The 26,411-nt window shown below is 47.4% G+C and overlaps 1 protein-coding gene across 1 annotated transcript; it reads left to right on the top strand.

Moving 5' to 3' along the window:
• Nucleotides 1–481: 481 nt before the first annotated feature.
• LOC119861520 (carcinoembryonic antigen-related cell adhesion molecule 5-like) lies at nucleotides 482–20,511 on the top strand. Its single transcript, XM_043492171.1, has 6 exons — nucleotides 482–611; nucleotides 5,090–5,189; nucleotides 10,459–10,791; nucleotides 13,290–13,574; nucleotides 15,449–15,574; nucleotides 17,258–20,511. The coding sequence occupies exons 2-6, from the start codon at nucleotides 5,123–5,125 to the stop codon at nucleotides 17,347–17,349; spliced, it is 903 nt and encodes a 300-aa protein (XP_043348106.1). The 5' UTR covers nucleotides 482–611; nucleotides 5,090–5,122; the 3' UTR covers nucleotides 17,350–20,511.
• Nucleotides 20,512–26,411: the final 5,900 nt, after the last annotated feature.

The following is a 26,411-nucleotide window of genomic DNA, read 5'->3' as shown; positions in this document are numbered from 1 at the left end:
TAGAGAAGTTAGGTAAAAACACAACACTCTAGGTGGAAGGCTGCAATGTAAGACAACTTTATTTCTTCCAATCCAGAAAGATGGCACACAAGAACCAAAACCAGAGAGAGAGAAAGCAGGCTGCTCCCTAAAATAGAAAGGCACAGCTCCCCCCATCCCACTTGAGGCTGGCTGGCTGCAGACTGCAAATCCAGATTTTACACTTCCCTACAGAGCCCTCTGCTTGAAAGCAGAACCAGGAAACCCCCTGAGAATTAAAGTGAGAGTTTAGAATTCTAAATCATCCACACTGCTATTTTTAGCCATGCTAGCTCAATTAAAGCCAACATGGATTTGCCAGCCCAAGCTGCAATCACTCCTCTGATAGCAGGTAAAACATACCCTTTGATTTCACTAATCAGCATTTTCTCTGCATTTTTCCACAGACAATGGTGTTGCTCATATGTCACTGTGGGGGCTTTTTTTTGTATTGCATTATGGCTCATACTGCGAGACACCTCCAGAGGCAGGAAGTAGACGTGTCATTTCCCCTCTCTCCATGTACCCCCCTTATCACTCTCCTCTGTCACTCAACACACGAGTCCACGCAGTCCTGAGCGGGAGGAAGGTAGGTTAGTGTTTGTAAAAGTTTATTTCTTCTTCACTCAGAATATGGGCAGAATGAAAAAGCTGTGTTAAGGATGAGTGTGTCTGTCCCCCCAGCACATTGGATCTAAGTCCCCTGGAAGGCTCTGCTACTGCACCGTGATTAGAGAATAATCACTTAGGATGATTCCTTTAGGAGCAGGGATGTGGTAGTTTGTAAGCTCTAGTGTGGGTCTATCCATTCAAAGCAGACCTCTCGTTCGCTTCAGTAGGAGTTTTGCTTGCAGACTAATAGGTGGGGAAGGCTCTATGTTGTACTCCCTATGGTACCTAATTCTGTTTTTTCTCAACCTTTTGCCAGGGACTCAGGTTCATTTTAGTATTTTTACTCTTACCTTTTGTTTCCCTTATTCCCACTCTCTGCCTCACATCATATTATCTTCTTCCACTCCTGCCTGTCTTGAGCACTGCATTATTTTTAAACTGCTTTTGAAATACATCTGCTTATCGGGCTAACATTTCACTTTGCCTCCAAGGCTGAATGGTCCTCTTCCATATGCCTCCTGCATGCAGATCATTTCTAACGAAGGCTCCGATCCTTTATTAAGAAGCATTTGTGTGGATCCTTGCACCCCTACTTCCTATTGAAGTAAACTGGACTCTCTCCAGTTGCAAGGGTCCATGGTAATTGAGCCCAATGCAGGATCAGGGCCAAAAGTAGGGTTCTATCCTATCACACTTTGGAATTCATAACCTAAAGCTAAACAAACTATTCATAACCTAAAGCTAACCATAAGCTAAACAAAATGAAGGTCACTTTAATTCTGAATAAGAGCAATCACACAGCAATTTCACTAATCCACACCTTTAGCTAATTCAAATTCATTTTCCTGAATGTCCTTGGATAGCCAAGCCCTTAGACACATGACTGCTTGGGCGAGTAAAGATTACTCATGTGGGTAAAATTTTTAGTCAGCCTTTATAGAGGAATTTCTCTGTCTGAATTATTGTGTTCTATGCTACAGTATGTGCTATATGTTATCGTGATCTCTTTCTTCATGGAGACAAGTGTATACTGATTAATAAAGAAAGGGGAACAGCCATGTCTCTAAAGGTTATCTTTCTGCAAGGCTATTAACCATTCTCCACAGCTCTGCTTCTCTAATCTGCTTCCCCCTCTTTTAACAGAAGATGTGACATACTTAGCTGACACTTTGATATTGATTGTTTTCAAGATGGAAAGGCTGAGTTCATTGGGGCTTGTTTTTCCTTCTGATTTGTTAACCCTTTATGGGCCTAATCCTGCCTGAATGAGGACTGTAGGATCGGGCCATGGAAGTGTGTGGTGTGCTGCTTTGATCTTTAGAGGCTGTAATGGCCAGGAAGCTGAATTCTGGGAAGCTAGTTTCTGGCATTTTTGTTCTAGATCATGTGTGTTCTAAAATGAAGAACTGAAAGGAAGAAGTGGAGCTGCCCCAATCCTTTGGGAACTTTTCCTCCACACACTGAGTTAATGGGGGAAATTCTTTAATTAGAGCTGATACATACTGTCAGGCTGCCTAGGGTGGCTCACAGGCATGAGTACCAACCTCCAGGCAGATTGTCAAGAAGCAGGGCAAAAAACCCAAACTGGGTGTGAGTTCTATAATTAGATTTCACCAACCATGTATCAAGTGTGAACTCCTAAAGCACAATAGCAGCCTTACCACAGAGTCACAGACAGTCCCGTTCAGCACTCCGATCTATCTGGTCACAAGGCTCGTTCACCTGCGCATCTACCAAAGTGATATATGCCATCATGTGCCAGCAATGCCCCTCGGCCATGTACATTGGTCAAACTGGACAGTCTCTACGTAAAAGAATAAATGGACACAAATCAGATGTCAAGAATTATAACATTCAAAAACCAGTTGGAGAACACTTCAATCTCTCCGGTCACTCGATTACAGACCTGAGGGTGGCTATCCTTCAACAAAAAAACTTCAGAAACAGACTCCAACGAGAGACTGCTGAATTGGAATTACTTTGCAAACTGGATACAATTAATTTAGGCTTGAATAGAGACTGGGAATGGATGAGTCATTACACAAAGTAAAACTATTTCCCCATGTTATTTCTCGCCCCCACCCCACCCTGTTCCTCAGATGTTCTTGTTAACTGCTGGAAATAGCCTACCTTGCTTGTCACCATGAAAGGTTTTCCTCCTTTCCCCCCCCCCCCCCCCGCTGCTGGTGATGGCTCATCTTAAATGATCACTCTCCTTACAGTGTGTATGATAAAACCCATTGTTTCATGTTGTGTGTGTATATATATATATATATCTATATATCAATCTCCCCACTGTATTTTCCACCAAATGCATCCGATGAAGTGAGCTGTAGCTCACGAAAGCTTATGCTCAAATAAATGTTAGTCTCTAAGGTGCCACAAGTACTCCTTTTCTTTAAGCCTGCCTGTGTGATAGATGATCCTGTACACCTATAGTTCTCAAATTGTCAGTCACAACCTCATTTTAATAGGGTCACAAGGGCTGGCTTAGACTTGCTGGCGGTCAGAGCTGAAGCCAAAGCCTGAGCCCCACTGCCTGAGGGTTTCAGCCCTGGGCGTTGGGACTCAGGTTACAGGCCTCCTGCTTCAGGTTTGCCCACCCCAACTCCGGGCAGTGGGGCTAGGGTGGGCTTAGGTCCCCTCTCCTGTGGTCGTGTAGTAATTTTTATTGTTAGAAAGGGGTCGCGGTACAATAAAGTGCAATAAGCCAGAGGGAGATGCTAGCAGCTTTCTGGGAGTCGCATGGAGCCAACTGGATTTTTAATGGCCCAGTCAGCGGTGCTGACCGGAGCCACCAGGATCCCTTTTCAATCAGCCATTCTGGTAGAAAACCAGATTCCTGGTAATCCTAGTCCCCTCTTCGTAGGTCTGGGAGAAGCAATTGTGAAGTCCTTTGTCCACTGATGTTCCACAATGGTTTCTCTGGTGGCTGCAATTCTGTTTTTTCTGTGCAGCAGCCAATATTTCTTCTGGTAAACTAGCATTTCACACCTGGTAATGCATCTCTGATTGTATGGTTTCACAGTTTAAGCAAATCCATCTATAGTTACAGAGCAAACACTTACATATTACCTTAAAGTATAGATACAAGTAAGAATAATATATGCAACATCCTGCAAGCATTTCATAAAGTCTAAACATTAAACACAGTCTTATAATAATTCTAATATCTATTTTAGATATGCTAACACCAAGGCGAGCCAGACTGGTTTCCAGTTATGCATATGGCAGTGTTCAATGAGGCCCAAAGATCCTGACATGAGCTGGCACCTAGTCTGCCAGCATCCCACACATTACGAGCAAAACCCCTTTTTCTGCCTCTGGAGGTGTGTTAGGAGGAGAAAGCCAGCAAGGAATGCAAAGTCAGGGCCCTTTCCTGTTCCCAGTGGAATCCACGACAAACCCCCATTGATTCAAGTGGGAGCAGGGTCAGGCTTATATGCATTACAGTAAAGGGAGGCAGTGTGGCTTAGTGGACTGGACTAGGATGCTGAAGGCCGGGTGTGTCTCTCCTGTGTGCTCAATGTTCCATTGCTGGTTCCAAGGCAGAATGGAGGAGGAAGAGAAAGCATCCTGACTGGGACACAGAGGGGTGAGGAATGGAGAAGGGCAGAGGGGAAGAGATGAAGAGGGGTAGAGAGAGGCAGAAACTGGGGATGGGGAGGATAGGAGCAGAGGTGGGGGACATGGTCAAGGGCTGGGGACACAGGTGAGAGCAGTGGGAATGCAGCAGAAGTTGGGAGGGGGAGGATGGGAGCAGAAGGGGACAGACTGGTGAAGGCACAGAAGATTTGCCACCACTAAAGCACACTCCCCTCCAGAACCTGGAACTTAACCCATTATACCTGAATCTCAACATTCCTTTGCTGTCAAACACATTTAGCTGTGAGACCCATTGACAAAGTCCACGGCTCATCGCCCTGTAGTAACAGGTCTATATAGAAGATGACAACCTCTTATTGCTACCAGTTACTCTGTTAGCTGAAGTGGTAAAGTACCATGCTGTGGAACTAAAGTTCCCCACCTGGCTGATGAATCACACGGGGAGTCAATTTGTTTTTTCAACTTTTAATTTTTTTTTTAAAATGTAAGAAATTCCATCCCAAAGCTATATGAAAAGGACACTAAGCTTACAAAGTCACACAGTGGAAAGTTAGGAAATACCAGAACTGAGGTTGGCAGTGCAACCTGAATTCATACACCCCCCACCTCACCCCACTCTTATGCATATGCATTATGATACAGTTTAATTACACGAGCACCTCACAGATTAAGTGATTTGTCAAAGTTTACATAGACTATCTGTGGTAGAACCAGGTTTTAACTGAAAACACTCAGCTGGGACCCAGGAGGCCAGCCTTTCTATCTGATAGATGCAAAGATAGATTTGTCCAAGAAACTGCTGTAAAAAAAAAAATGTTTATGAAAGCAACACTTCTCACTCCTTTTATCTCAGGCTCTAGATCTTCTGTAACTTTCCAGCAAGAACATGCCCCAGGAAACTCTGCATGAAATGCTGCTTGCTCTTCTGCTCTATCTTGCTTGCCTTCTTCCTGGTAAGTGAAGTGATATCTGTGTCTGATGTTAAAGCAACTTTTGTGACAATAACCATCCAGCAATAATCCCTTTATCAAATGGGCTTAGTTTTCAAGGTTAGCGTGATGAAGTTGTGTGTGTGTGGATGTTTTGAGGACAGAACTAGTCTACAGTTGTGTGATAGAGAAAAATGTCTTTCGCGCTGCTATTGTTCAACAAATTCTTGTTTTTGCATATTGCTCCATGCCTGGAGAATGTACTGATGGGCACTCTTATACACCAAAAAATTAAATTAACAGAAGCAGGCGTATTCTGCCTGCCATCACCACCAGTTACTTCTGGGCTATGAAAGTCAAGCTGTATTCACTCTGCAACATATACATCATCCTTGTCAATAGAGATTGTGAAACAGAATTGGGTGAATATAAGGTGGGGGGGAAGCCAACCCAATATTAATATTCTTGTACACAAAATCTGCTGCTCTGTTTTACAATTATTCACAAACCCTTTTATCAACATTCATCCACTTGCAGGATCAGGACCTATGTGGGTGGACACTCAACCATGCCTAGAGCCCCCTGAAGTCAGTGGGATTCAGCCGGGGCACAAATGACAAACCCCCATCCATGTGAGTCAGGATGAGGAAGGTTTATTCTCAGAATGTTAACAGAAAGAAAAGTATCCCGAATTCTAGTGTGAATGATTAATAGATTCCAAGGCTTCTCTGAATTAATTCCTGTTTGAACTGAGCAGATCTTTTAGAAAAAGCAGTTGCTGGGTTATTTGTTGGAGTATGTCTGTCTGATCTGTTATGCCACACTCATCACTGTGGAACAGGAAATGGTTAAACTAGACACCCAAGGTGCAGAGAGAGGCCTGATCCAAAGTCCATTCGAGTCAATGGGAGTCATTCTACTGACTTCAGTTGGCTTTCCCTATGGCCCAACTGCATTGGTCCCAAGGAGCTCAGATTGTATCCACAGGTTCCATTTCCCACTTCCATCCTCATCATACAAAAGCAAATGTGAGGCTGCTTCCTCCTTTCCCATCCCCACAACTCTGGGAAGCTGCATGGGAGTGGAGAGATTGGATTCAAGAAGCAAGTGAAAAAGTGGGGAAGCAAGTGGAAATTGCCCATCGAGCCTTCTCCATGAATCTACTGATGTGCCCATGTCCTGCAGTAATGACTGGTTTAGTAAGGCTGATTCTGCCGTGAACCAGTGTCACACCAGCCCTATAACAGCTTGGAAGAAAGTTTTTAAATTTAAAAGAAAGAAGTTTCCCAAGAAAACTCACCATCCGCTGATGGAGGAGATAACAGGAAACCACGCACCAGAAATAACTGAACCGCTTTCAGTCAGATAGATCACACAGGGCTGAACTGTGACCCTAGATGCAGCCCTGAACAAAGGGTAGTGAGAAAGCAATGCCAAGTTAGGAGAAGCCCCGGGACCCATTGTGACTCAGAGACACCCCTCTGAGTCGCAGTTCTACCCGTGCTTCTTCCTGGTTTCTGGGGAAGGGGAAGGAAATGCAGTAGTTTGCTGCTTCCCTATACCAGCAACAAATTAAGATATCCCCTATGCCAGTAAGCAGGTGAGGGAAGTCATGTCTCTGGCCTTTTCCCATCCACAAACTCCTCCCAGTCCAATGTGCAGTTAGACCCATAAGCAGGATTCTTACTTCCCCTGTATGGGCATGTAGTTAATCAGCATAGATATTTCTTTTAAAACGTCTGCTCTTCAACCCAAAGCCATGTCCAGCGTGCCCTGCCTTCTCCCTCGCTCATGCTTGAAAATAAAAATTCTTAAACAATTGCGATGAATTTAGTCCCCATGAACTTGAGTGACAGCCTGGGAGCAGAAGCCCTCAGTGTGGCCACAGAACAGGGAATGATCATGTGATAGATGAATGTAGGGAAGTTCAATGTGGGGGGGGGGGGACCATCTCATTGCAGTATTGCCAGCCTGAAAGATTTGAAACTCATAAACCAGGTCCCCCCAAAACCATGAGATTTTTGTAAAAGAATGAATTTGGAGTCTTTTGTCTTCTCATTTTTGATCCCAAAGAGATCATGTTTTCCAACTTTCCTCTGCAACCATGAAGGTTGGAAACTTACTTTAAGCTCAGATTCTCATACACACAACACCAGGAGTTGGGGCTTTCAGAACACCCAATATCACAAAACTCATGATTATGTCACAGGAACTGGCATGTCTGGAAAGAAATTCTGTTGTCTCCTTGTCTGTCTAGGGTCTAATGCTACAAACATTGACTATCTTGTATGCACTATGTCTTTGATCTGAAAGTCAGACTGTCTCCTCTCTGCAACATACATCTCAATTTAGGAGCAGAGTTGGGTGAGTGCAGCAAAATAAAAATTCTGGCAAATAGGATGTGCCTTTTCTTGATCTCATTTTGATTCCTTTATTTAAATCTGGGCATTTCTACCCTTTGGTGAAGTCCAAAAGGCAGTTTGGTAGTTCAGTGTGGGGAAAAAGTTGTGTGTCTGTTACCCATGTTGTGCAGAGCCTTTGGACAAGCAGAGGATTTGCCCTCCCAACTGGGAGATCAGGTAACCGCTTTCAGCTCTCCAGGGGCGGCCGATGCAGGAACTCCAGTGCACTTCTTTGCATCTGTACTTAGGCTAGATAGTGCTTCCGCTGAAGCCAATAACAAACTCCCACTGGCTTGCACTGTCCAGGATCAGCCCTTTAGAGAAACATTTAAGCTCTGTGATGGCCCAGGGCCTTAGCTGTTAGCTGCAATTACCTGAGTAATTCAAGGGGTAACACCAGAAGAAAAAGCAGCTGTAAAATGCATCACACTGTACTATGCCATGTTGTTGTAGCTTGGTCAGTCCCAGGATATTAGAGAAACAAGGAGGGTGAGGTCATATCTTTTACTGTGTATCTCAAAAGCTCATCTCTCTCACCAACAGAAGTTGGCCCAGTAAAAGGTATCACCTCACTCACCTTGTCTCACCCCGTATTGACAGCTGTGCCAAAAATAAAAATTCCCCACAGGGGGTCAGTGGAGTAGCAGCACCCAACTATTGTTGGCATATTCTATACCAGGGATGGCCAAACTTACTAATGCTCTGAGCCACATCCAACAATCTTCCAAAGTTTGAGAGCCAGGGCACACCTACCGGGGCTCGGGGCTTCAGCCCAGCAGAAGGCACTTGCCAGGGCTCGGGGCTTCAGCACTGCTCTTGCTGAAGGCTTGAGCCCTGGCTGCCACACCCCATGGGTCTGTGGCCCCAAAACACCCCTCCCTGCTGGGCAGAAGCCCCTACTCCACCACCCCACTGCAAGGCAGAGGTCTGTCCCCCATCCCTGCAGTCTGGTAGGTGGAGAATGGGGGTGGGGTTCTGTGAGCCACACTTCAGCTGTAAAAGGTCCGCATGTGGCTTGTGAGCCACGGTTTGGCCACCCCTATTCTAGACCTTCTCAGATGCTAAGCCTTAGGAACACTGTGGGCATGATGTGACGTTTGTCTCCCTTCCCTTGTCTTTGCATATTGCTCTGGCCCCAGCACAGTGTCAACTCCACTCCTTGGTGCATGAGGTGCCGACAGCCGCTCGCCCACCATTTGCCCTTTGCAGAGTCTGAAAGGTTGGCCCTTGTTGTCAGAGCCAGGAAGTAGGATCAGTTCTGAGAAACACAGGTTGCTAAATGGCCGTTGCCTTGGGTAAGCGGAGGAGGAAAGGCAAAAGAGGTGTTAAGCCACAGGTTACTTGAACAGGAGTAGGGTTATATGCTTCTTGAAATGGCTCCCAGAGTGACCAAGTTAGGGAACTAGTGCCATGCAGGCACATCCTATACAGGCAAACAGCAGAAATGGCTAGACGCTGAGTGGCCCTTGTGCACAGGGTGCTCAAGAAGTTTTTCCTCTTGCATGGCTGCTATGGAGCACAGGGGATGCTCTTTCCTGCTTCTAGTGGGGAGCAGAGTGCTGAGAAAGGGGGGAAGCAGGGTGGGGTCTAGGACTGTGGGCCTGCACTGATTTCCATCTGTTTAATTCAGAGAATCTGGATACAGATCTTTCCTCTGTTCCATATTTATAATTACTACAGCTGCTTTGACTTGGGATCTGCAAGTCACGTGCAAAGCAGTTGAAAGGCTTGTCTAATTTTGTGACAGCTTCTGTACATGTCTCTGCTGAAAAGCAGTTGTGCCACTTCTCGCGTTGCTCCTCCTCAGTCAGCAACAATACCGCAGAGAGAATATTTTCCCATTACTCCATGATGGAATCACAATACTGTCACAAGTGCAACAAGATCCAGTTGAACTCAATACTGAGCTTCAACCAGGGACAAATGTTGGTGTCCAGAGCAGTGTGGAGTATTTGCATTGCATTTACATTCATGTTAATTAGGTGGAGTTAAATGGCAGCCAATTATCTCAAGTTACAGCAGGATTAAAAACTCCAGTCTAGATAGGGCTACACAGACACTGAAAATATGGTGCTCTCTCTTCTGTCTGTTTTAATTCTTGGGCATTTAAAACATACCTAAATATCTTTATTAGGTGCTTTTAGGAAAGGAGAGGCTCATTCCATGTTCTGCGCCATCTGTCTTAGCTATTTCTAAGGCATCTCTCACTGTGGAATCGGTCTTTCTGAGCTGGTCACATGTCTGGTCCTAGATTTGCTACAGCAAAAGAAAACACACCTGAATCAGTATGAGATCAGGACATACTGTGGCTTCGGTATCTTGCCTGAGTTCTTGCTGTCAAAGGTTAGAATAGCTCAGCAGGTGGATGAGGCTATTTCAAACAGTTTCCCCTTCTCTAACATGGTCTTCAGCCCAACAGTGTGGCAGTCATTGGACATAATAGCGAGCAAACCTGCTGGGCAAGGAAAGCATGATGGTGGGCTTAGAAGAGCTTCCTCTTAAATCCCCCCAATTTTTTCACTGGAGCAAACATTTCACTGTCATGCTCCAAATTTTTTGACTCCCTGGGCTTTTCTTCCTATGCACCTCAGAATAAACGCTGGGCTGGCTGCTCTTCAAACTCCAGAGTCCCACCCTACCCATGGCAATTGTGTACACTCAGTTGGAGTTGTGCAAACACAAACGATGAGGTGATATGGGCTCTGGGTTAAAGATAGAGTTCCCCACTTCTGAAGGAGGCCCAGGCGAGGATAGTCCTTGCCAATGCATCCCAGAGCACCGATAATATTCCTCCTCCCAACATGGCTTCTGACTTCTTTGAGCAAAATGTGTGTTAACTTCTAGCCACCTTTCCAGCATGACTAATGCTGTTCTGCTTGACTTCTCCTCAGAGGTCACGATGGACCAAAAGACCAAAGAAGTCTATGGGCGCTTCAACACCACACTACTGCTGATGGGGACCAATCTGAATGCTTCTTCAGCCTTTAATGTGGAGTGGTGTGCACAGCTGAACAGGAGAGAAAAGGTCTCCATTCTAACATACTCACCCGGCTCCAACAACATCTATATTAATGAAAGTTACAGGAAGAGAGTTGACTTTTCTCATACAAACTTTTCCTTGATGATTCATTGTGTGACTTTCAGCGACGAAGGAGTCTATACACTGACTATCCAGCTGCATGACAGGCAGCAACAGATTGACAGGTCAAGAGTCACAGTGATCAGTAAGTGGCCTTTTGTAAAATCCATGGCAGTCCAAGTTGCATGAGCCACCTCCGCTGATTAGACAGTGACAAATTTCCCAGTACACACACCTACCCTCATTTGATTAGAAAAGGCTGAAGTGGGCAAAGGGAGGCATTCAAGAGAACGTACAGAGAGCTGATAAACTGGTTCTGTTTAAAGCCAGTTTATTGACCATGGAGACTAACAACAGACCAAAGGGTGGCCCTGTGGTTAAGGCATTGCACTGGGACTCAGGACAATTCCTGCCTCTCCTACATATAAAATGGGGATAATATTAATACTTGCTCTTTCCCACCCTTTGTTTATTGTGTCTATTTGGAGCATCTTTACTATGTGTTTGCATAATGGCAAGCACAATGAGGCCCTGATCATGGCTAGGCTCTCTAGGGGCTGCTACTAATACCGTACAAAAATAAATACCTGAACCCAGCCTGTTACTGAGGTCTATAAGACTCTGGTGCTTGATAATGCAGTATAAATGGGGTAGGGAGGGTATGGTTTAATGAAAACATGTCCAAAATGTAAAAAGATCAGAAGATTTTCTTTAGGAAGCAAGGAGAAGCCAAATCCTGTTCAGAGAGAATGTGTGTGTGGAGAATGTTCTAAAAGAGTGAATTCTAAAGAAACCCTATGGAACCTTCATGAACAGTGAATTCTGAATTTGTGGTCACAAATATTTGCACCAGAAACCTTATTCTAACAATTATGGTCATCCAATCTTGGAACAGGTGCATACCATATAATATATCAGTCCAATCAAAATGGCTCAAATTTTGAATGTCAAGTAATGAATGCTCACAATGAACTGCTTATAGAAGAGCTACAGACCAAGAATTATCACTGAAAAAATACAGAAATTCAGTATTAAGGTAGCCAAAACCTCTGAACCCTGCTCCCATAGCAATACTATGAGACAATCAGAAACCTATACTATTGTATCCATCCATGGCAAATGTTATCATTTGCTCAGTGACCACAAAAAACTAGAATGACTTAATCTTAATCCTAGAGTGGTTGGGTCACTTTTCAGCCTTCTTCACAGTCAAACCAGTGCACTTCAAATCATTGTATGATTTCTTGACAGGCGAATGGCAAAATAAAAGCAGTCATACACCACTTCTCATAAAGACCCTGATCCTACAAAGCACCAAGAGCACACAGCACCTTGCAGAAGGTGCTCAGCACCAAACAGCATTGGGCTCCAATTCCACAAGGCAGATAATCACCCACAGACACAATGTCTCCATATACAAACCTCACATACCCAGATCCTGAAACTGCAGCACTTAGATGAAAAGGGCAAAGATTGACATGTGACAAACCATCATGCTTAACATCAGAGGCATGAGTGTATGTAACAGATTAATAAGCCAAAGTTGTGTGGTGCACTGTCATAGGGCAGGACTTCTCCCCAGCTTCCAACTGTGCCCAGTCCCCTTTAAGAAGGTTTATTGTTCAAACAAAGCAAAGCAAATTAAACAAACAGAAACCGTCCCTTAGCTCACCCTTTGTCTTTGGGTTTCACGGACACCTGTCCCGGGGTCTCTGGTGATCCTGCTTTTTGCAGTTTCCCAATTCCAGCCAGCTCTTTCTGGAGCACCGGGCTGCTTGCTCCAGGGACCCACCACAGCAGTTAGCTCTACTCCACTGTGGCTTCTCTCTCCCAGGCACTGCCTGTCCCAAGCACTTCTCCCCTTCCTGCCCTCTGGAAGGGGAGTATAGCACCAGGTGTTGCCACACCCACTTTTAATTCACTCAGCTGGGCCCACCTGCTCTGACATAGGAGCACTGGGTCTGCTCTACTCACAGGGACCAGCTACCCTGTGATGTGTACGTTTTTGATACTTTGCATGCAAAGGGAATATATCGTTTGGCAGAGTTAATGTAGCTTGGGTGCCTTAACTGGGGATTTCCAGATAGTCAGAGGTTTGAGTTTCTTGTAAATTTAAACTTAATGGATAATAGACATTCAAACCATTGATATGTACCTACAATCAGAGCTGGTTGGAAAACCTTTTTCCCATCCTGTGAATATTTTCAAAATATTCAATATTTTCACCTTTTTCCCCCATCTCGAATTGGGATGAAAAGTTGAAATCTCAAAAATATTAATGAACCCAAATCTGATTTTTGTTTCCATTTTGGGCCAGTTGAAAGGTTTTGTTTTGAATTTGATGTTTTTAAAAAAACATATTTCCCAGTCTAATTTGCTTCAATTTCTAAATAAAAAATTATTTTGAACCAGAAAACTGGAAATTCTTGCTTTGAAAACATCAGTGAAAGCATTTCTGATTAACAACTTTTCATGAAACATATTCTGCCCAGCTCTAAGGTAGAGACTAGAATGCAGATTTGTTATGCAAAGCAGTGAGGCTTTGCGGGAATGTACATAATGTTACCCACAAGCCCTTGCTTTCCCCATTAGTCTGTGTTTGGAGGTCACCATAACTTGACAGCTCCTCTTGCGGTTTTTCAGTACCTGTGTCAAATGTGCACATCACCAGACAGACATCTGCTCCTCATCAGGGGAAAAACATCACCTTGAATTGCCTGGGGACAGAAGGAAATGCCATATCCTACTCCTGGCAGAAATGCAACCAGCCTTTGCCAATTGGAAACCGCACCATCCTGTCTAAGGACAATGCATCCCTGACCCTCATTAACATACAGCAATCCGACATTGGGAACTACAGATGTGTGGCCCAGAATGTACTCAGCTCTGGGCATAAAGACTTCATCCTGCAGCTCTGTGCTGAGACTGGTAAGAGGGAAACTCATTATGAATTATTGTTATCATAATTCTAGCCTATGCTATGACATAGAGATTGAAAGCAGCGAACAAAGACCTACACTATCACTTCTTGAAACCTATCTGTGTTTCAGACACTATGTGGGCACAGACACAGGTGCTGGCTTTTATTTTTCCCACTGGGTGCCCCATAGGGTGACCATATGTCCGGTTTTTGACTGGGTGCCTGGCAGCTCCAGTCAGCACCACCGACCGGGCCATTAAAAGTCCAGTCGGCAGTGCTGCAGAGCTAAGGCAGGCTAGTCGCTACCTCTCCTGAATCCGCACTCCCATTGGCCGGGAACCGTGGCCAATGGGAGCTACAGGGGCGGTGCCTGAGGGTGAGAGCAGCGTGCAGAGCCATCTCCCGCACCGTCGCCTAGGAGTTGGACCTGCTGGCCTCTTCCGGGGCGCAAGCGTGGTGCCAGACAGAACGGGAACTTGCCATAGCTCCCCAGCACTGCTGACCAGGAGCCACCCAAGGTAAGCCTGTGCCCCAACCCTAGCCCTGAGCCCCCACAAACCTGGAGCCCCCTCTTGCATCCCAACCCTCTCTTCATCTGCCCCACTCCAGAACCTGCACTCCCAGCCAGAGCCCTCACCCCCTCCCGCACCACAACCACCTGCCCCATCCTGGAGCCCCCTCCCACACCTGAATCCCTCATTTCTGGTGCCACTCCCTTCCACACCCCCCAGTTAGAGCCCTCACCCCCTCCCGCACCCCAACTCCCTGCCCCAGCCCAGAGCCTTCTCCCACACCCTGAACCACTCTGCCCCAGCCCGGAGCCCCTTCCTGAACTCCAAACCCTTCATTTCTGACCCCACCCCAGAGCCCACACCACCAAACAGAGTCCTCACCTCCTCCTGCACCCCAACCCTCTGCCCCAGCCCAAAGCCTCCTCTCACACCCTGAACCCCTCTGTTCCCCCAGCCTGGAGCTCCCTCCTGCACCCCAAACCCCTCACCCCCAGCCAGAGCCCTCACCCTCTCCTGCACCCCAATCTCCTGCCCCAGCCCGGTGAAAGTGAGTGAGGGTGGGGGAGAGCAAGTCACTGAGGGAGGGGGAATGTACTGAGCAGGGGGCAGGGCCTCGGGGAAGGGGCAGGACTAGGGTGTTCAGTTTTGTGAGATTGAAAAGTTGGCAACCCTAGTACTCCACCCCCGCTGGGCTCCAAGGCCCTCCCCACTCCACCCCTTCCCTGAGGCCCCTCCTTTGCTCTGCCTCTTCTGGCCCCCATTTTGCCCCCTCTTCCCAAGGCTCTGCCCTCACTCTGCCTCTTACACGCTTGAGCATTCACACTGCACTGTAAACTTGGGTATACAATTTCTGGACCTGGGTCTCACAACCATGCTAATGTGTGCATACTGCATGATGCAGATCTTCTGACTCAGGTCTGCAGCTTGAACTGCGTCCGCACTGCAAAATGACAGGGCTTGGACCAAGTCCCAGTTGGACTCAGGCTCTGACCCACCCCTCTTAGCAGGGTTGCTGGACCCAGGTCCTGAGTGCTTGCAGACCTGAATCAGACTGATTTCTGGGTGCCTGGAAGCATGGTTCTTCCTCAAACCTGTGTCAGAGCCCGGGCTTAGTGTGCAGTGTAGACATACCCTCTGGGGCCCTGAAGAGGGAAAACAGGGGAGGCTTGCTGCAAAGGGAACTCTGGCCATGAGGGACCGCTCATAAAGTGGCAGCCAGGTTACAGTTTCTCTCTTACACCCCCCCAAAAAAACCCAGGTGTCAATGCAATCACTAGGTTCAAACCTAGAGACATTTTTGTGAAGCACTTTGGATCATTTACCCTGAAGATGTTTTGTTTGTATTCTGTGTTTCCGTCAACCCAAACCAGGTGTCTCTCCTTGGTGGAGCTATGGCATTTATGGGTACCCTGGCTATCTGGGCTACGCTATTGTCATCTTCTACATCTTCAGCTGGGTGAAAAGGACCAGGAAAAGCAGCTCCAAAGGCCAGTCAGGTACCAGTACCTCCACCTTACCCCTCAACTGCTGAGCTTCCCTCCCCTTTGCCTTCCACCAGCCATTACCAGGCTGGCATAGAAGCATCTGTGTGCAAAGTGTAATTAGATATTCCTGATGCAGTCATTTTTTTCTTTTCTAAGGGGCCAATGCAGGGACTGGTTACACTTTAGCTTGCCAAATAAATGCAGATTTTTGAAGTTTCAGCAATGCCTTTCACCACACAAGCTGGAGGTGAGGCACAAGGCTGATAGGAAAGAGCTGAAAAACGCTGCTCCCACGGGGAATCAGGGAAGCATTCTGATTTGGAGGTGTTTTTACCCTGCTTTGCGCAAGGCTGCGGAGATGAGGCCCATAGCCAGCGGAGTTGAAACACAGAGGCCATTACAAAGATAATGCTGATAACCAGACAACAGTTAATGCAAGTTAAAAAAAAAAATGCAGGAAGAGGAAACCCACAGCCCAGGTCTTAGTCCCATGACTGTGGGCGTGTAAAGCCTCACTTCCCACAGCCATTCGCCACTTCGGCCTCCCAAGTACGTCTTCATAGTTCACCCCCTGAGCACCTGTGTTTAGCTGAGGCTTAACTTCTTCCCTGAGCAGAGTCCCACATCCAGGGCCAATCATCTAGGGTTTTCATCCAGGCCCATATCTAGGGTTTTTGCTGACCCAAGCAAAAAAATATTTGGCCGCTCCTGCTTTTTTTTGTGCCCCCCCCCGGGGCTCTGCCCCTTCCCAACCCCTTCCCCAAATCCCCGGCCCTGGCTCCTCCCCCCAGGCGTGCCACATTTCCCTGCCCCCCACCCCCGCCCTCGCCCTGCCCTAGCTCACCTCCACTCCCCTGAATGCACCACCGCTCTGCTTCTCCCCCCTCCCTCCCAGGCGAGGGAGAGGCAGCGCGTTCAGGGGAGCAGGCGGAGCGGGGGTGGGGGGAGCGCAGGAAGTAACGGGGGGGGGTAGAGAAACCGCTCCCCGCCCCAGCTCACCTCCACTCCACCACCGCCCCCTCCCCACAGCGCGCCGCCGCTCGGCTTCTCCTCCCTCCCTCTCTCGCAGGCTTGCCGCGGCAAGCCAGGGAGGGGGGAGAAGCAGAGTGCCACCCCTAGAAATGTGCCGCCCCAAGAGTGCCTAGAGCCGGCCCTGCCCACATGCCATCTTTCCCAGCCATTCAGGAAGGGACGGGCTCCACCCCAGTACCTCAAGAGAGCTAATGCTAGGAAGCAGGGTTTTATCTAAAATGTGCAAAACATCTGCAACGAAATTACTGCCCAAATCAGAAGTCTCTTTGCCTTCTGCTACGCACACAAGGATGGAGCGGAGCACTGAGAAATGCCCACTTTGATATGACAGGAGGTGCCGGGGAGGGGCAGAGCAGCCATGGCACAGAGATACACTTTTACACTCTGCTCCATACCAGCTGCAGATATTCCAATGCTTTCCTTACCCCACTGGCTCTGCTACCACCTCTGGAGCAAACAAGAAGTTGATGGTAGGGTTCACTCTGGTATTTAATAAACCCCTTTCCTCAGGTTTTGGCCATATCTGGTTATCAAATGTGATGGTAGTGCTATCACTTTTTCATGATCTGCCCCTGAAGCTCACCTGGCATCACACATGGAAGCTGCTTGATCCATGCAGAGTCATCTTGGAGACTCATGTTTTATTTTCTGCTTTTTAAACAGATACCATTTATGAAAACATGACTTTTGAAACAATCCCCCCAAAGAGCTGTAAATGCGTTTCCCCCATCTACACAAGTCACGTCAAGAAGTAATCTTAAAGGGTAGGAGAAAGACTGGTTTCTATTCAGAATGGCTTTGTTTTATTATGTGTACAAAATACTCAGCCTGTCCTGCTAGTGTGCACGTCCCAGTGTAGATGGGAAGAGATGGCTTCAGAAAGAAGAAAGAAAGAAAGAAAAAGCTCTACGGATGGAGTAAAACTGCCTTTGTGCACATTAGCTGCATGCACCTGTTTACCTACCTGTGGTACTTACATGAACTCCTGCTTCCAAAGTATCTGAGCACATGACAATCTTTAATTATTTACTTAGCTTCACAACACCCATTGGTTTCCCCATTTTACAGATGGGGAACGGAGATGCTAAGTGACTTGCCCCAGATCACACAGAGTCTGTGGGTTTGTCTATACCACACAGCTTTTAGCGACAAAGCTGTGTCAACACAGCCTTGTTGCTAAAAGTCAGCGTATGTAAACGCTCTTTTTCAGTACTTTGTCGGCACTTTTGCCAACAAAATACGTCCAGCCCAGTGAGTGCCCCTGCTGACAAAGCTGCGTTCACACTGCCACTTGTGTCAGCAAAACTTTTGTCTTTCACTGAGGGGGGGGCTTTTCTAAGTACCCATGAAAGACAAAATGTTGTCAACAACTTCGCAGCGTAGACCAGCCCTCAGGCAGAGAAGGAAATTGAATCCCAGTTTCCCAAGTTCCAGGTTAGCCCTCCAACCATTGGACCACCCAGCACCAACCAGTGTTGGTGAAGATATGCATTGTCCTTCTGGGAGGAGTCCTCTCCAATGTTTCCATTTTTATGCATATGCATTACTTCATTTACATAAGTGACACCAAGCTACAGCATTGCAAAATAAAAGCACTGTGCTCAATATCTCCCCAAGTTGCCTCGTTCCCTGCCATCTTGTAGATCATTTACCTTCAGCTCCGCTGCCATGCCCACAGCACCCTCAGGAACAATCTGAGTCCTGGCCTTCTTGAATGGGCAGGATCTTCTCCATGAAGTGTGATGACAGTTCTTCACAGCACTTAGTGCTGGGTTCTGCCTAGGCTTGAAGAAAGTCTTCGCTTCCTTCTGTCTGTTTCAGCTTTTGTTTTCCCATGATCGACACTCCCATTTCTACCTCTCCCTCTTTGTCTGGCACAGGGTGTCAGAAAACCATGGAGATTTATGGGTGATAGGGAGGAAGGGGCAGTTTAGGGGCCAATGCATTGAGGATAGTGCACAAGGGTAATAATTCACGAGATCCTTGACTCCTTGTCTTTTGCATGGATTGCTGCTGTCCTATTAGCAGGCTTTGGAATTTGGTGGGGTCTTAGTGGTCAAATAAGACTTGTGGGTCTTTCACAGAAAGTGGGAATGCTCTGACCACTATCTTCATGAGGTGATGATCTAAGAAAGGGCTTGGGCTGTGATGTCCTCCGTATTGACATCTAAACCAAGGACCAGGTCCAAGGTGCGACTGGCTGTGTGGATTCGACCAAAGAGATGAGAATCATAGAGAGGCAAGTGAGAGGAGTCAATATGCATGTTGAAATCTTCCAGGACAAGTCTGAAATATTTCACCATCACCATGAGCAAGGTATCTGTGAGCTCCTTTATGAACTCTAACAGACTATCAAAGGCTAAAATCAGCATGACATTTCTAAGCTTGGTTTCTCTTTACCTCTGACCTTGCTAAATCAAGTTATGAGCTGACAATCTTAGAACTATTGGTGGCTCCTTCTCAGACTTTAAAATTAATTTGGCTAAATCTCCTGGTTTCTCTTCAGCACTCCAGCCCAAACCAGCACAGGTGCAAACAGGTTTTCTGTCAGACAATGCGGGGATGTGTGTGTTATTTATCCATCTGTTCACATGTAAACTGAGTATTGTCTGATTCTCAGTGGGCTTCCTATCAAGTCTGAACTGTATAGAAATGAAGGATGCTGTGGGGAGGGGGACTTCAGACATATCTAATGGGAAGAGAAGACCAGAAAAGGGAAGGGAACCTTATCTGGGGGGAGCACTCTGAAGGTTTGCTTGACTGTATTTGAGGGGCAGAGATGATGCTTCCCCCATGAAAGGTGCTCAGGCAACAAGCTTGATTGAAAAGTGCTGAAGAGAACATTGAGTAAGATCAAACTTCTTTAGACAGGAAGTTAACCTCTTAATTAAGTTTAGTCTCTCGAAAATGTGTTGTGATTTTGCTTTACATGTAAACACCTGTTCTCAGTATTCTCACTCACTGTTACCTGGATCTCTAAATTTTGATAATATATTTATACTGAAAACAAGAATAAGTTTGTCTAAGTGCTGTGCAAAGTGCTGGTACTGAGCTGAATCTTACAAGCGGGTGGGTACTGTCCCTTTGGGAATAACAGGCCTGGTAGTTCTGGAGTGTGCACTGGTTCAGAGGCTGGAAGCTGCAGGGAATGATCTGAGGAGTCGGGGATTGATGTGTGCCTAGCGCTACCTGTATAGACAAAGCCAGGCCTGCAGGGGCCTGAAAGGCAGGGCTTGTGTTGGCAGGGGCTAGTGGACTCAGGGAGCTGATCCCACAGCAGGCACAGACAAGGCTGTCTCCTGTGAAGGCCAACCCTTCAAATTGTCCTGGAGTTTCCAGGAATTACAGATTAATCTTTAATTAAAGATTATGTCCTGTGATGAAACCACCAGGAATATGTCCAACCAAAACTGGCAACCCTATGAGAAGGGCAAGTGGTTGTGAGGTGCCTGATAATCCAGGGTACCCCTAGGGAATGTCATTCCAGGTCAATCGTACATGCACACCCTGTGAGACTACACTATAGAGACTGAGAAGACCAGAGAGGAACCTGTCTGCATGTGTTGGGAGGTCAGACTAGATCAGTGGTTTTCAACCTATTTATCACTGTGGGCCACATCTAATACTACCTATATGGCCCTAAGGGTGTCACATGGGCCACAGCTGTGTGCTGATTGGGCTGCGAGTGGCCCATGGGTTCAGAACCACTGGACTACATGATCACAATCGTCCCTTATGGTCTTGGAATCTATGAAACCCAGTATTGAAACATATGATAGCAACTAAATGGATCAGTCTGTATAAAGAACACCAGTAGGCTTACTGGCTAATAGCTTTGGTTAAGAAGTTACTCAAAAGTCTTCCAAAATCTGTTTGCAAATGTTTGTGTATGTATTAAATATTTGCTCCCTAACAAATTGTGTGGTAGTCTCTCTCTCTCTCTTCAACACTGACTGACAGCTATTAACACCTACATTCAGAGTTTTGCATACCACAGCTCTGAGGTTTAACGCTGGGTAACACTTTGCTGACAAGTAATGAACAAACCAAACTCTGACCTGTGTTTCAGCACAGAGGTAAGCTGATGTGAAGGAAAAAGGGGAGAGTAAATTAGTCCTACATAGTATAACCTCAGTCAGCCCCCCTCTTGCTCATTACATTTACAGCCTAACCAGACACAGCAGAGCAAGGGCTGGGGAACGGGGCATAACCTACAAGCAGAGCAAGCACAGGGATGGTTGGCAAATGGCATCGTAATGCTACAATTGGTTTTTGGAGGGTGGGAGATGGTTTTTAATCCTTGGGGAGGGCTTAGTTAGGAGACTCGCTAAAACAGAAACACAAAGGAAGGGCAAGGGGCCATGGAGGGGATGGGAGGAGACTAGAGGAAGGGCAGGAAGAAGGGAAGCCCTGGGGGCAGCCAGAGGAAGGCTGAGGTGAACTGTGAGGGAAGCGCAGGAAGGTGCCAGAGCAAAGGGCTGATCAGTCCAGGGAAAGATGTCCAGAGTGAACACTGCAGTGAGCAGCCTGATGACAACATCAGTGTCCAAGGGTCCCACGTGAGGCTGGACCTTGCATTTTCTCCTGTCACCTGGAATTTCTCTGGCCCCTGGTCTGGTTCCTCCCTGGAATATCTTTCTTACCGGGCACACATAGCTCAGGGAGTCACCACATGCGTGCTAGTACCCCCAGAGGGCAGGAGGGACAGCCCTGCACAGGGAGCCCAGGGAGGGATGCCAGGAAGAGGGCTGGTTCAGGCTGGGCCCCACCTCCATCGCTCAGCTCCAGCAATCTCGGTCTTTCCTGTGTAAGGTGGGTCTGGGGAAGAGTTGCATTGAGGCATGCACCTGCCTTTATGACTCTGTACTCCTCCATCCTTTCAACCCCTCAGGGGCTTATGGGCATGAACCACTCTGCCAGGTTGGGAGCCTCTTCCCTGGCTATTCCCTGCACCCAGATCCTCCCATCCTGGGTGTTATGCAGCACAGAATAATCTCAGTTTCAAAGATGATCAGGTTTCTGTAGTGGAATGCATAGGCCCAGTACATGTGCTGATTCCCCCTGCTTCCAGTCTGGATAATATAGGGAAAGTTCACATCCAGATCCATGCTGGTGACAAGGCCTCTCCCTCCAACAGCACAGAGTTCTTGTGGAAAGCACGCAACCCTGGCATGCACCGGGGACTATTTAAATAGTAATTTCAAAGCTTCAGCTGCTGCAGTCAGGGGTCCAATACTGACAAATGAGCACAGAAACCTCTTCAGTTAGCCTGTTCCTGGCACCCTGGAGCCATAACCGACGTACTACAAGCTAGTGACAGAGAACTGACTTTCTTATAAGGTCCTCACAGACTTTGCCCAGAATCTTGGGACGGTTGCACCAGCTGTCCCATCTGCACTTACGCTGAAGCAGTCACTACCCCAAGAATTTACCACATCTCTAGCTGGCCACTTTAGATGCCTAGAAGTCAAGGTGAGATGGGGAAGGGTTGCATAATGGAGAATAGGAAACAGTGAATATTGTCCAGCTAATAAATGACAATGAAAAGCCAAGCGTCTAAGGTGGAAGTTTGAGGGACCATCTGGTGCAGACGTCTCCAGTCCTTCAGGGTCCCCACTGGTGCCATTAATGGACATTTGGACCTCTTTCATAATAGCTGCATTGGAAGTGACTGATGGAAGCCAGGAAATACCCACTCCTCTGTACTGTCCATCCACACAGGAGAACGTGGGTGAGGTAAGGGATGTTGCTATGGAAAGTACATCTGAAGATCAAGCTAGCGGGAGAAGCTGTGGAGTGAGGGTCTGTCATGCTGGGGAGAGAACGACAGTGGGACTTACCCTCACCAACTCAGGACCTGGTCCTGCAGGAGCAGAAGCAGGGGAATCATTCACAAAGTGCTTCTCCTGCACTTTAACTGCTCCTGCAGCAGAGCGCACCTCCAATCTCACCTGGGAGGGACACCCACAAGGAGAGGGTGAAAGTGCTGGGGCACCTTGTAACAGCAGGGATCATTCTGATAGGGATTTACATTCCACTTGCATAATGATCTCAGTGTAATGTGAACTTAAGGCCAGGACTGTATCGATAAGTAACTCTCCTGGATGCAAGTGCTGATAAAGGGCCAGACTCTGCCAGACTCACCTTGTGCAATGCTTCATTCTGAGTCGTCCCATTGGAACGATTGGGTCTAGCCCTGAAGCAAGGTACTACTCAGCATTAGTAAGAGTGGCTGAATCTGGCCTATAGTGTTTCCTTTGACAAAATTCAGGTTTCAGAGTAGCAGCCCTGTTAGTCTGTATTCACAAAAAGTATTGACAAAATGACTGGCATAGAACTGTCCAGCATGTGCAGCAGTCCTGTGCTGGAGCTTCCTGCTTCATGCGGATGTTGGCCTGTTGATGAGTAAATCCACAACCACACACATCCTGTGATACGTAGATATAGTGGGGTAACAGCTGGCCCAGGACTGTACAGCTGCACCTAAGACATGCTCCCAAAGACGATAAATGATCATGTAATGAAAAGTAGGAGGAGAGGGGTTGTATTGTGATGTGCTGTCTGATCAGTCAGCTGTTAGTGTCTGTACGTTACCTTGACAAATTCAGTACCCATTGGTTTGTGGTCAGCAAGAATGGCTGGGGAAATTCAAGATGGCGTGTTAGAAGAAAACAAGAGCATTTAAAAGACAGAGGGTATTGAAAGTCCCTTTGTTCATATGATCCCCTTAATTGTGTGCCTGAGGCTTGGTGGGATGTGGAGTCCCAGGGATGTTTTGGCAGGGCCTGCACCTCTGATAAATAGATGGGGCCTTTCTAACTTCATGGGGCTACAGCAGGTTTGTGTCTGATACACATGACACCAGGTCTAATCCTACCAACACAGCTATACCATGGTCTGTACCTCCACTACAGAGGACACAAATCATTATGTTTAATGACACGGCACTGACAGAGCTGTGTGGAGGGACACAATAGCAGTGTACAGGAAACTGGCCAACGAACGTGAAGAGAGGTGGCGGCAGGAAGATCATAGGAGGCATGAGGCAACGCTGGGGCTACTGTGGGATCAAATGGACATGCTCCAGCATCTGGAGGTTCATGAACGGCAGCAGGATCACAGACTGCCGCTGCAGCCCCTGTTTAACCGCCCTCCCTCCTCCCCAAGTTCCATAGCCTCCTCACCCAGATGTCTAAAAACGCGGGGGGGGGAGCGGGAGAGGCTCTGGGCACCCAACCACTCCACCCCAGTGAATAGCCCAAGCAGGAGAAGGCTATCATTCAAGAAGTTTTAAAGTGGCCTTTTCCTTCCCTCCTACCCTCCTCCCACACCCTACCTGGGCTACCTTGTGAGTTATCTCCCTATTTTTATAATCAATTAATAAAGAATACATGTTTTTTAAAAGATAGTGACTTTATTTCTTTTGCAAGCAAGTTGTGATCGAAGGGAGGAGAGCGGGTGGCTTACAAGGAATTTAGAGGCAACCAAGGGGGTGGGTTTTCATCAGCGAGAAACAAACAGAAGTGTCACACTGTACCCTGGCCAGTCATGAAACTGGTTTTCAAAGCTTCTCTGATGCGCAGCGCGTCCTCTGTGCTGTTCTAACCGCCCTGGTGTCTGGCTGCGCATATTCAATGGCCAGGCAATTTGCCTCAACCTCCCAACCCGCCATAAACTTTTCCCCCTTACTCTCACAGAGATTGTGGAGCACACAGCAAGCAGCAATAACAATGGGAATATTGGTTTCGCTGAGGTCTGAGCGAGTCAGTAAACTGCACCAGTGACCCTTTAAACGTCCAAATGCACACACTACCACCATTCTGCACTTGCTCAGCCTATAGTTGAACAGCTCCTTACTACTGTCCAGGGTGCCTGTGTATGGCTTCATGAGCCAGGGCATTAAGGGGTAGGCTGGGTCCCCAAGGATAACTATCGGCATTTCAACATCCCCAACAGTTATTTTCTGGTCTGGGAAGTAAATCCCTTCCTGCAGCCATTTAAACAGACCAGAGTTCCTGAAGACGTGAGCGTCATGAACCTTTCCCGGCCATCCCACTTTGATGTTGGTGAAATGTCCCTTGTGATCCACCAGTGCTTGCAGCACCATTGAAAAGTACCCCTTGCAGTTTATGTACTGGCTGCCCTGGTGGTCCGGTCCCAAGATAGGGATATGTGTTCCGTCTATCACCCCACGACAGTTAGGGAATCCCATTGCAGCAAAGCCATCCACTGTGACCTGCACATTTCCCAGAGTCACTACCTTTGATAGCAGCAGCTCAATGATTGTGTTGGCTACTTGCATCACAGCCATCCCCACAGTAGATTTGCCCACTCCAAATTGATACCCGACTGACCGATAGCTGTCTGGAGTTGCAAGCTTCCACAGGGCTATTGCCACTCGCTTGTGAACTGTGACAGCTGCTCTCATCTTGGTATTCTTGCGCTTCAGGCCAGGGAAAAGCAAGTCACAAGTTCCATGAAAGTGCCCTTACGCATGCGAAAGTTTCAGAGCCACTGGGAATCATCCCAGACCAGCAACACTATGCAGTCCCACTACTCTGTGCTTGTTTCCCAGGCCCAGAATCAGTGTTCCAAGGCATGAGTCTGCCCTAGTAACACCATGATCTCCAAATTGCTGGGGACCGCAGTTTTAGAGAAAACTGTGTTCATGTCCTCATCACCGTGCTTCCGTCACCTCCTCGCCTGGTTTTTCAGGTGTTGGTTCTGCATAAACTGCATGATAATGCGCGAGATGTTTACAATGGTCGTAACTGCTGCGGTGAGCTGAATGGGCTCCATGCTTGCTGTGCTATAGCATCTGCTCGGGCAATCCAGGGAAAAGGGCACAAAACGATTGTCTGCCGTTGCTCTGACAGAGGGAGGGGCGACTGACAACATGGATTACAGGGTTGGCTTACAGGGAATTAAAATCAACAAAGGGGATGGCTTTGCATCAAGGAGAAACAGAATGGCCTCCTCAAGGATAGAACTCAAAACCTCAAGGATAGAACTCAAAACTAGGTTTAGCAGGCCGTTAATTTCACGGAGGGAGGGAGGAAGGGAGGAGAAAATGAGTACAAAACAAATCTGGTCTATTTCTTGTTTTGATCCACTTCATCTATCTTTATACATCTTGCTGGCAGCAGATGGTGCAGTATGACTGCTGGCCATTGTCATCTCCTGGATGCTTGGCAGAAGATGGTGCAGTATTACTGCTGGCCATCATTGTCTCCTGGCTGCTCATTAGAAGATGGTGCAATAGGACTGCCGGCAGGACTGAATCGCCATGAGATGAAACTTAAAAGGGTAATGACCTGGCTGAGTCACTCCCATGTTTGCCCTGGCATCCCTGACCAACCTCACTGAGGTTGGCTAAAAGAGCACCCTGGAGTACCACGACGATGCCTACCAGTCATACTGCACTGTCTGCTGCCAAAGGGCAATGAGCTGCTGCTGTGTAGCAATGCAGTGCCGCGTCTGCCAGCACCCAGGAGACATACGGTGACGGTGAGCTGAGCGGGCTCCATGCTTGCCATGGTATGGCATCTGCATAGGTAACCCAGGAAAAAAGGCATGAAATGATTGTCTGCCGTTGCTTTCATGGAGGGAGGGAAGGGGGGGGCCTGATGATATGTACCCAGAACCACCCACAACAATGGTTTAGCCCCATCAGGCATTGGGATTTCTACCCAGAATTCAAATGGGCGGTGGAGACTGCAGGATAGCTACCCACAGTGCAACGCTCCGGAAGTCGACGGTTACCTTGGTACTGTGGACACACTCCGCCAACTAAATGCACTTAGAACATTTGTGTGGG

Source organism: Dermochelys coriacea, chromosome 9 (genome assembly GCF_009764565.3).
Source record: "Dermochelys coriacea isolate rDerCor1 chromosome 9, rDerCor1.pri.v4, whole genome shotgun sequence".
NCBI lineage: Eukaryota > Metazoa > Chordata > Testudines > Dermochelyidae > Dermochelys > Dermochelys coriacea.
This window is presented reverse-complemented; position numbering and strand designations above follow the sequence as displayed.

Bases quoted from the DNA above. Each gene is read 5' to 3' on its own strand.
- LOC119861520 (XM_043492171.1), top strand. From the start codon at position 5,123: ATGCCCCAGGAAACTCTGCATGAAATGCTGCTTGCTCTTCTGCTCTAT. The intron at 13,575-15,448 runs GTAAGAGGGAAA...AACCCAAACCAG, and splicing joins GCAGCTCTGTGCTGAGACTG to GTGTCTCTCCTTGGTGGAGC. The intron at 15,575-17,257 runs GTACCAGTACCT...CTTTTTAAACAG, and splicing joins CAGCTCCAAAGGCCAGTCAG to ATACCATTTATGAAAACATG.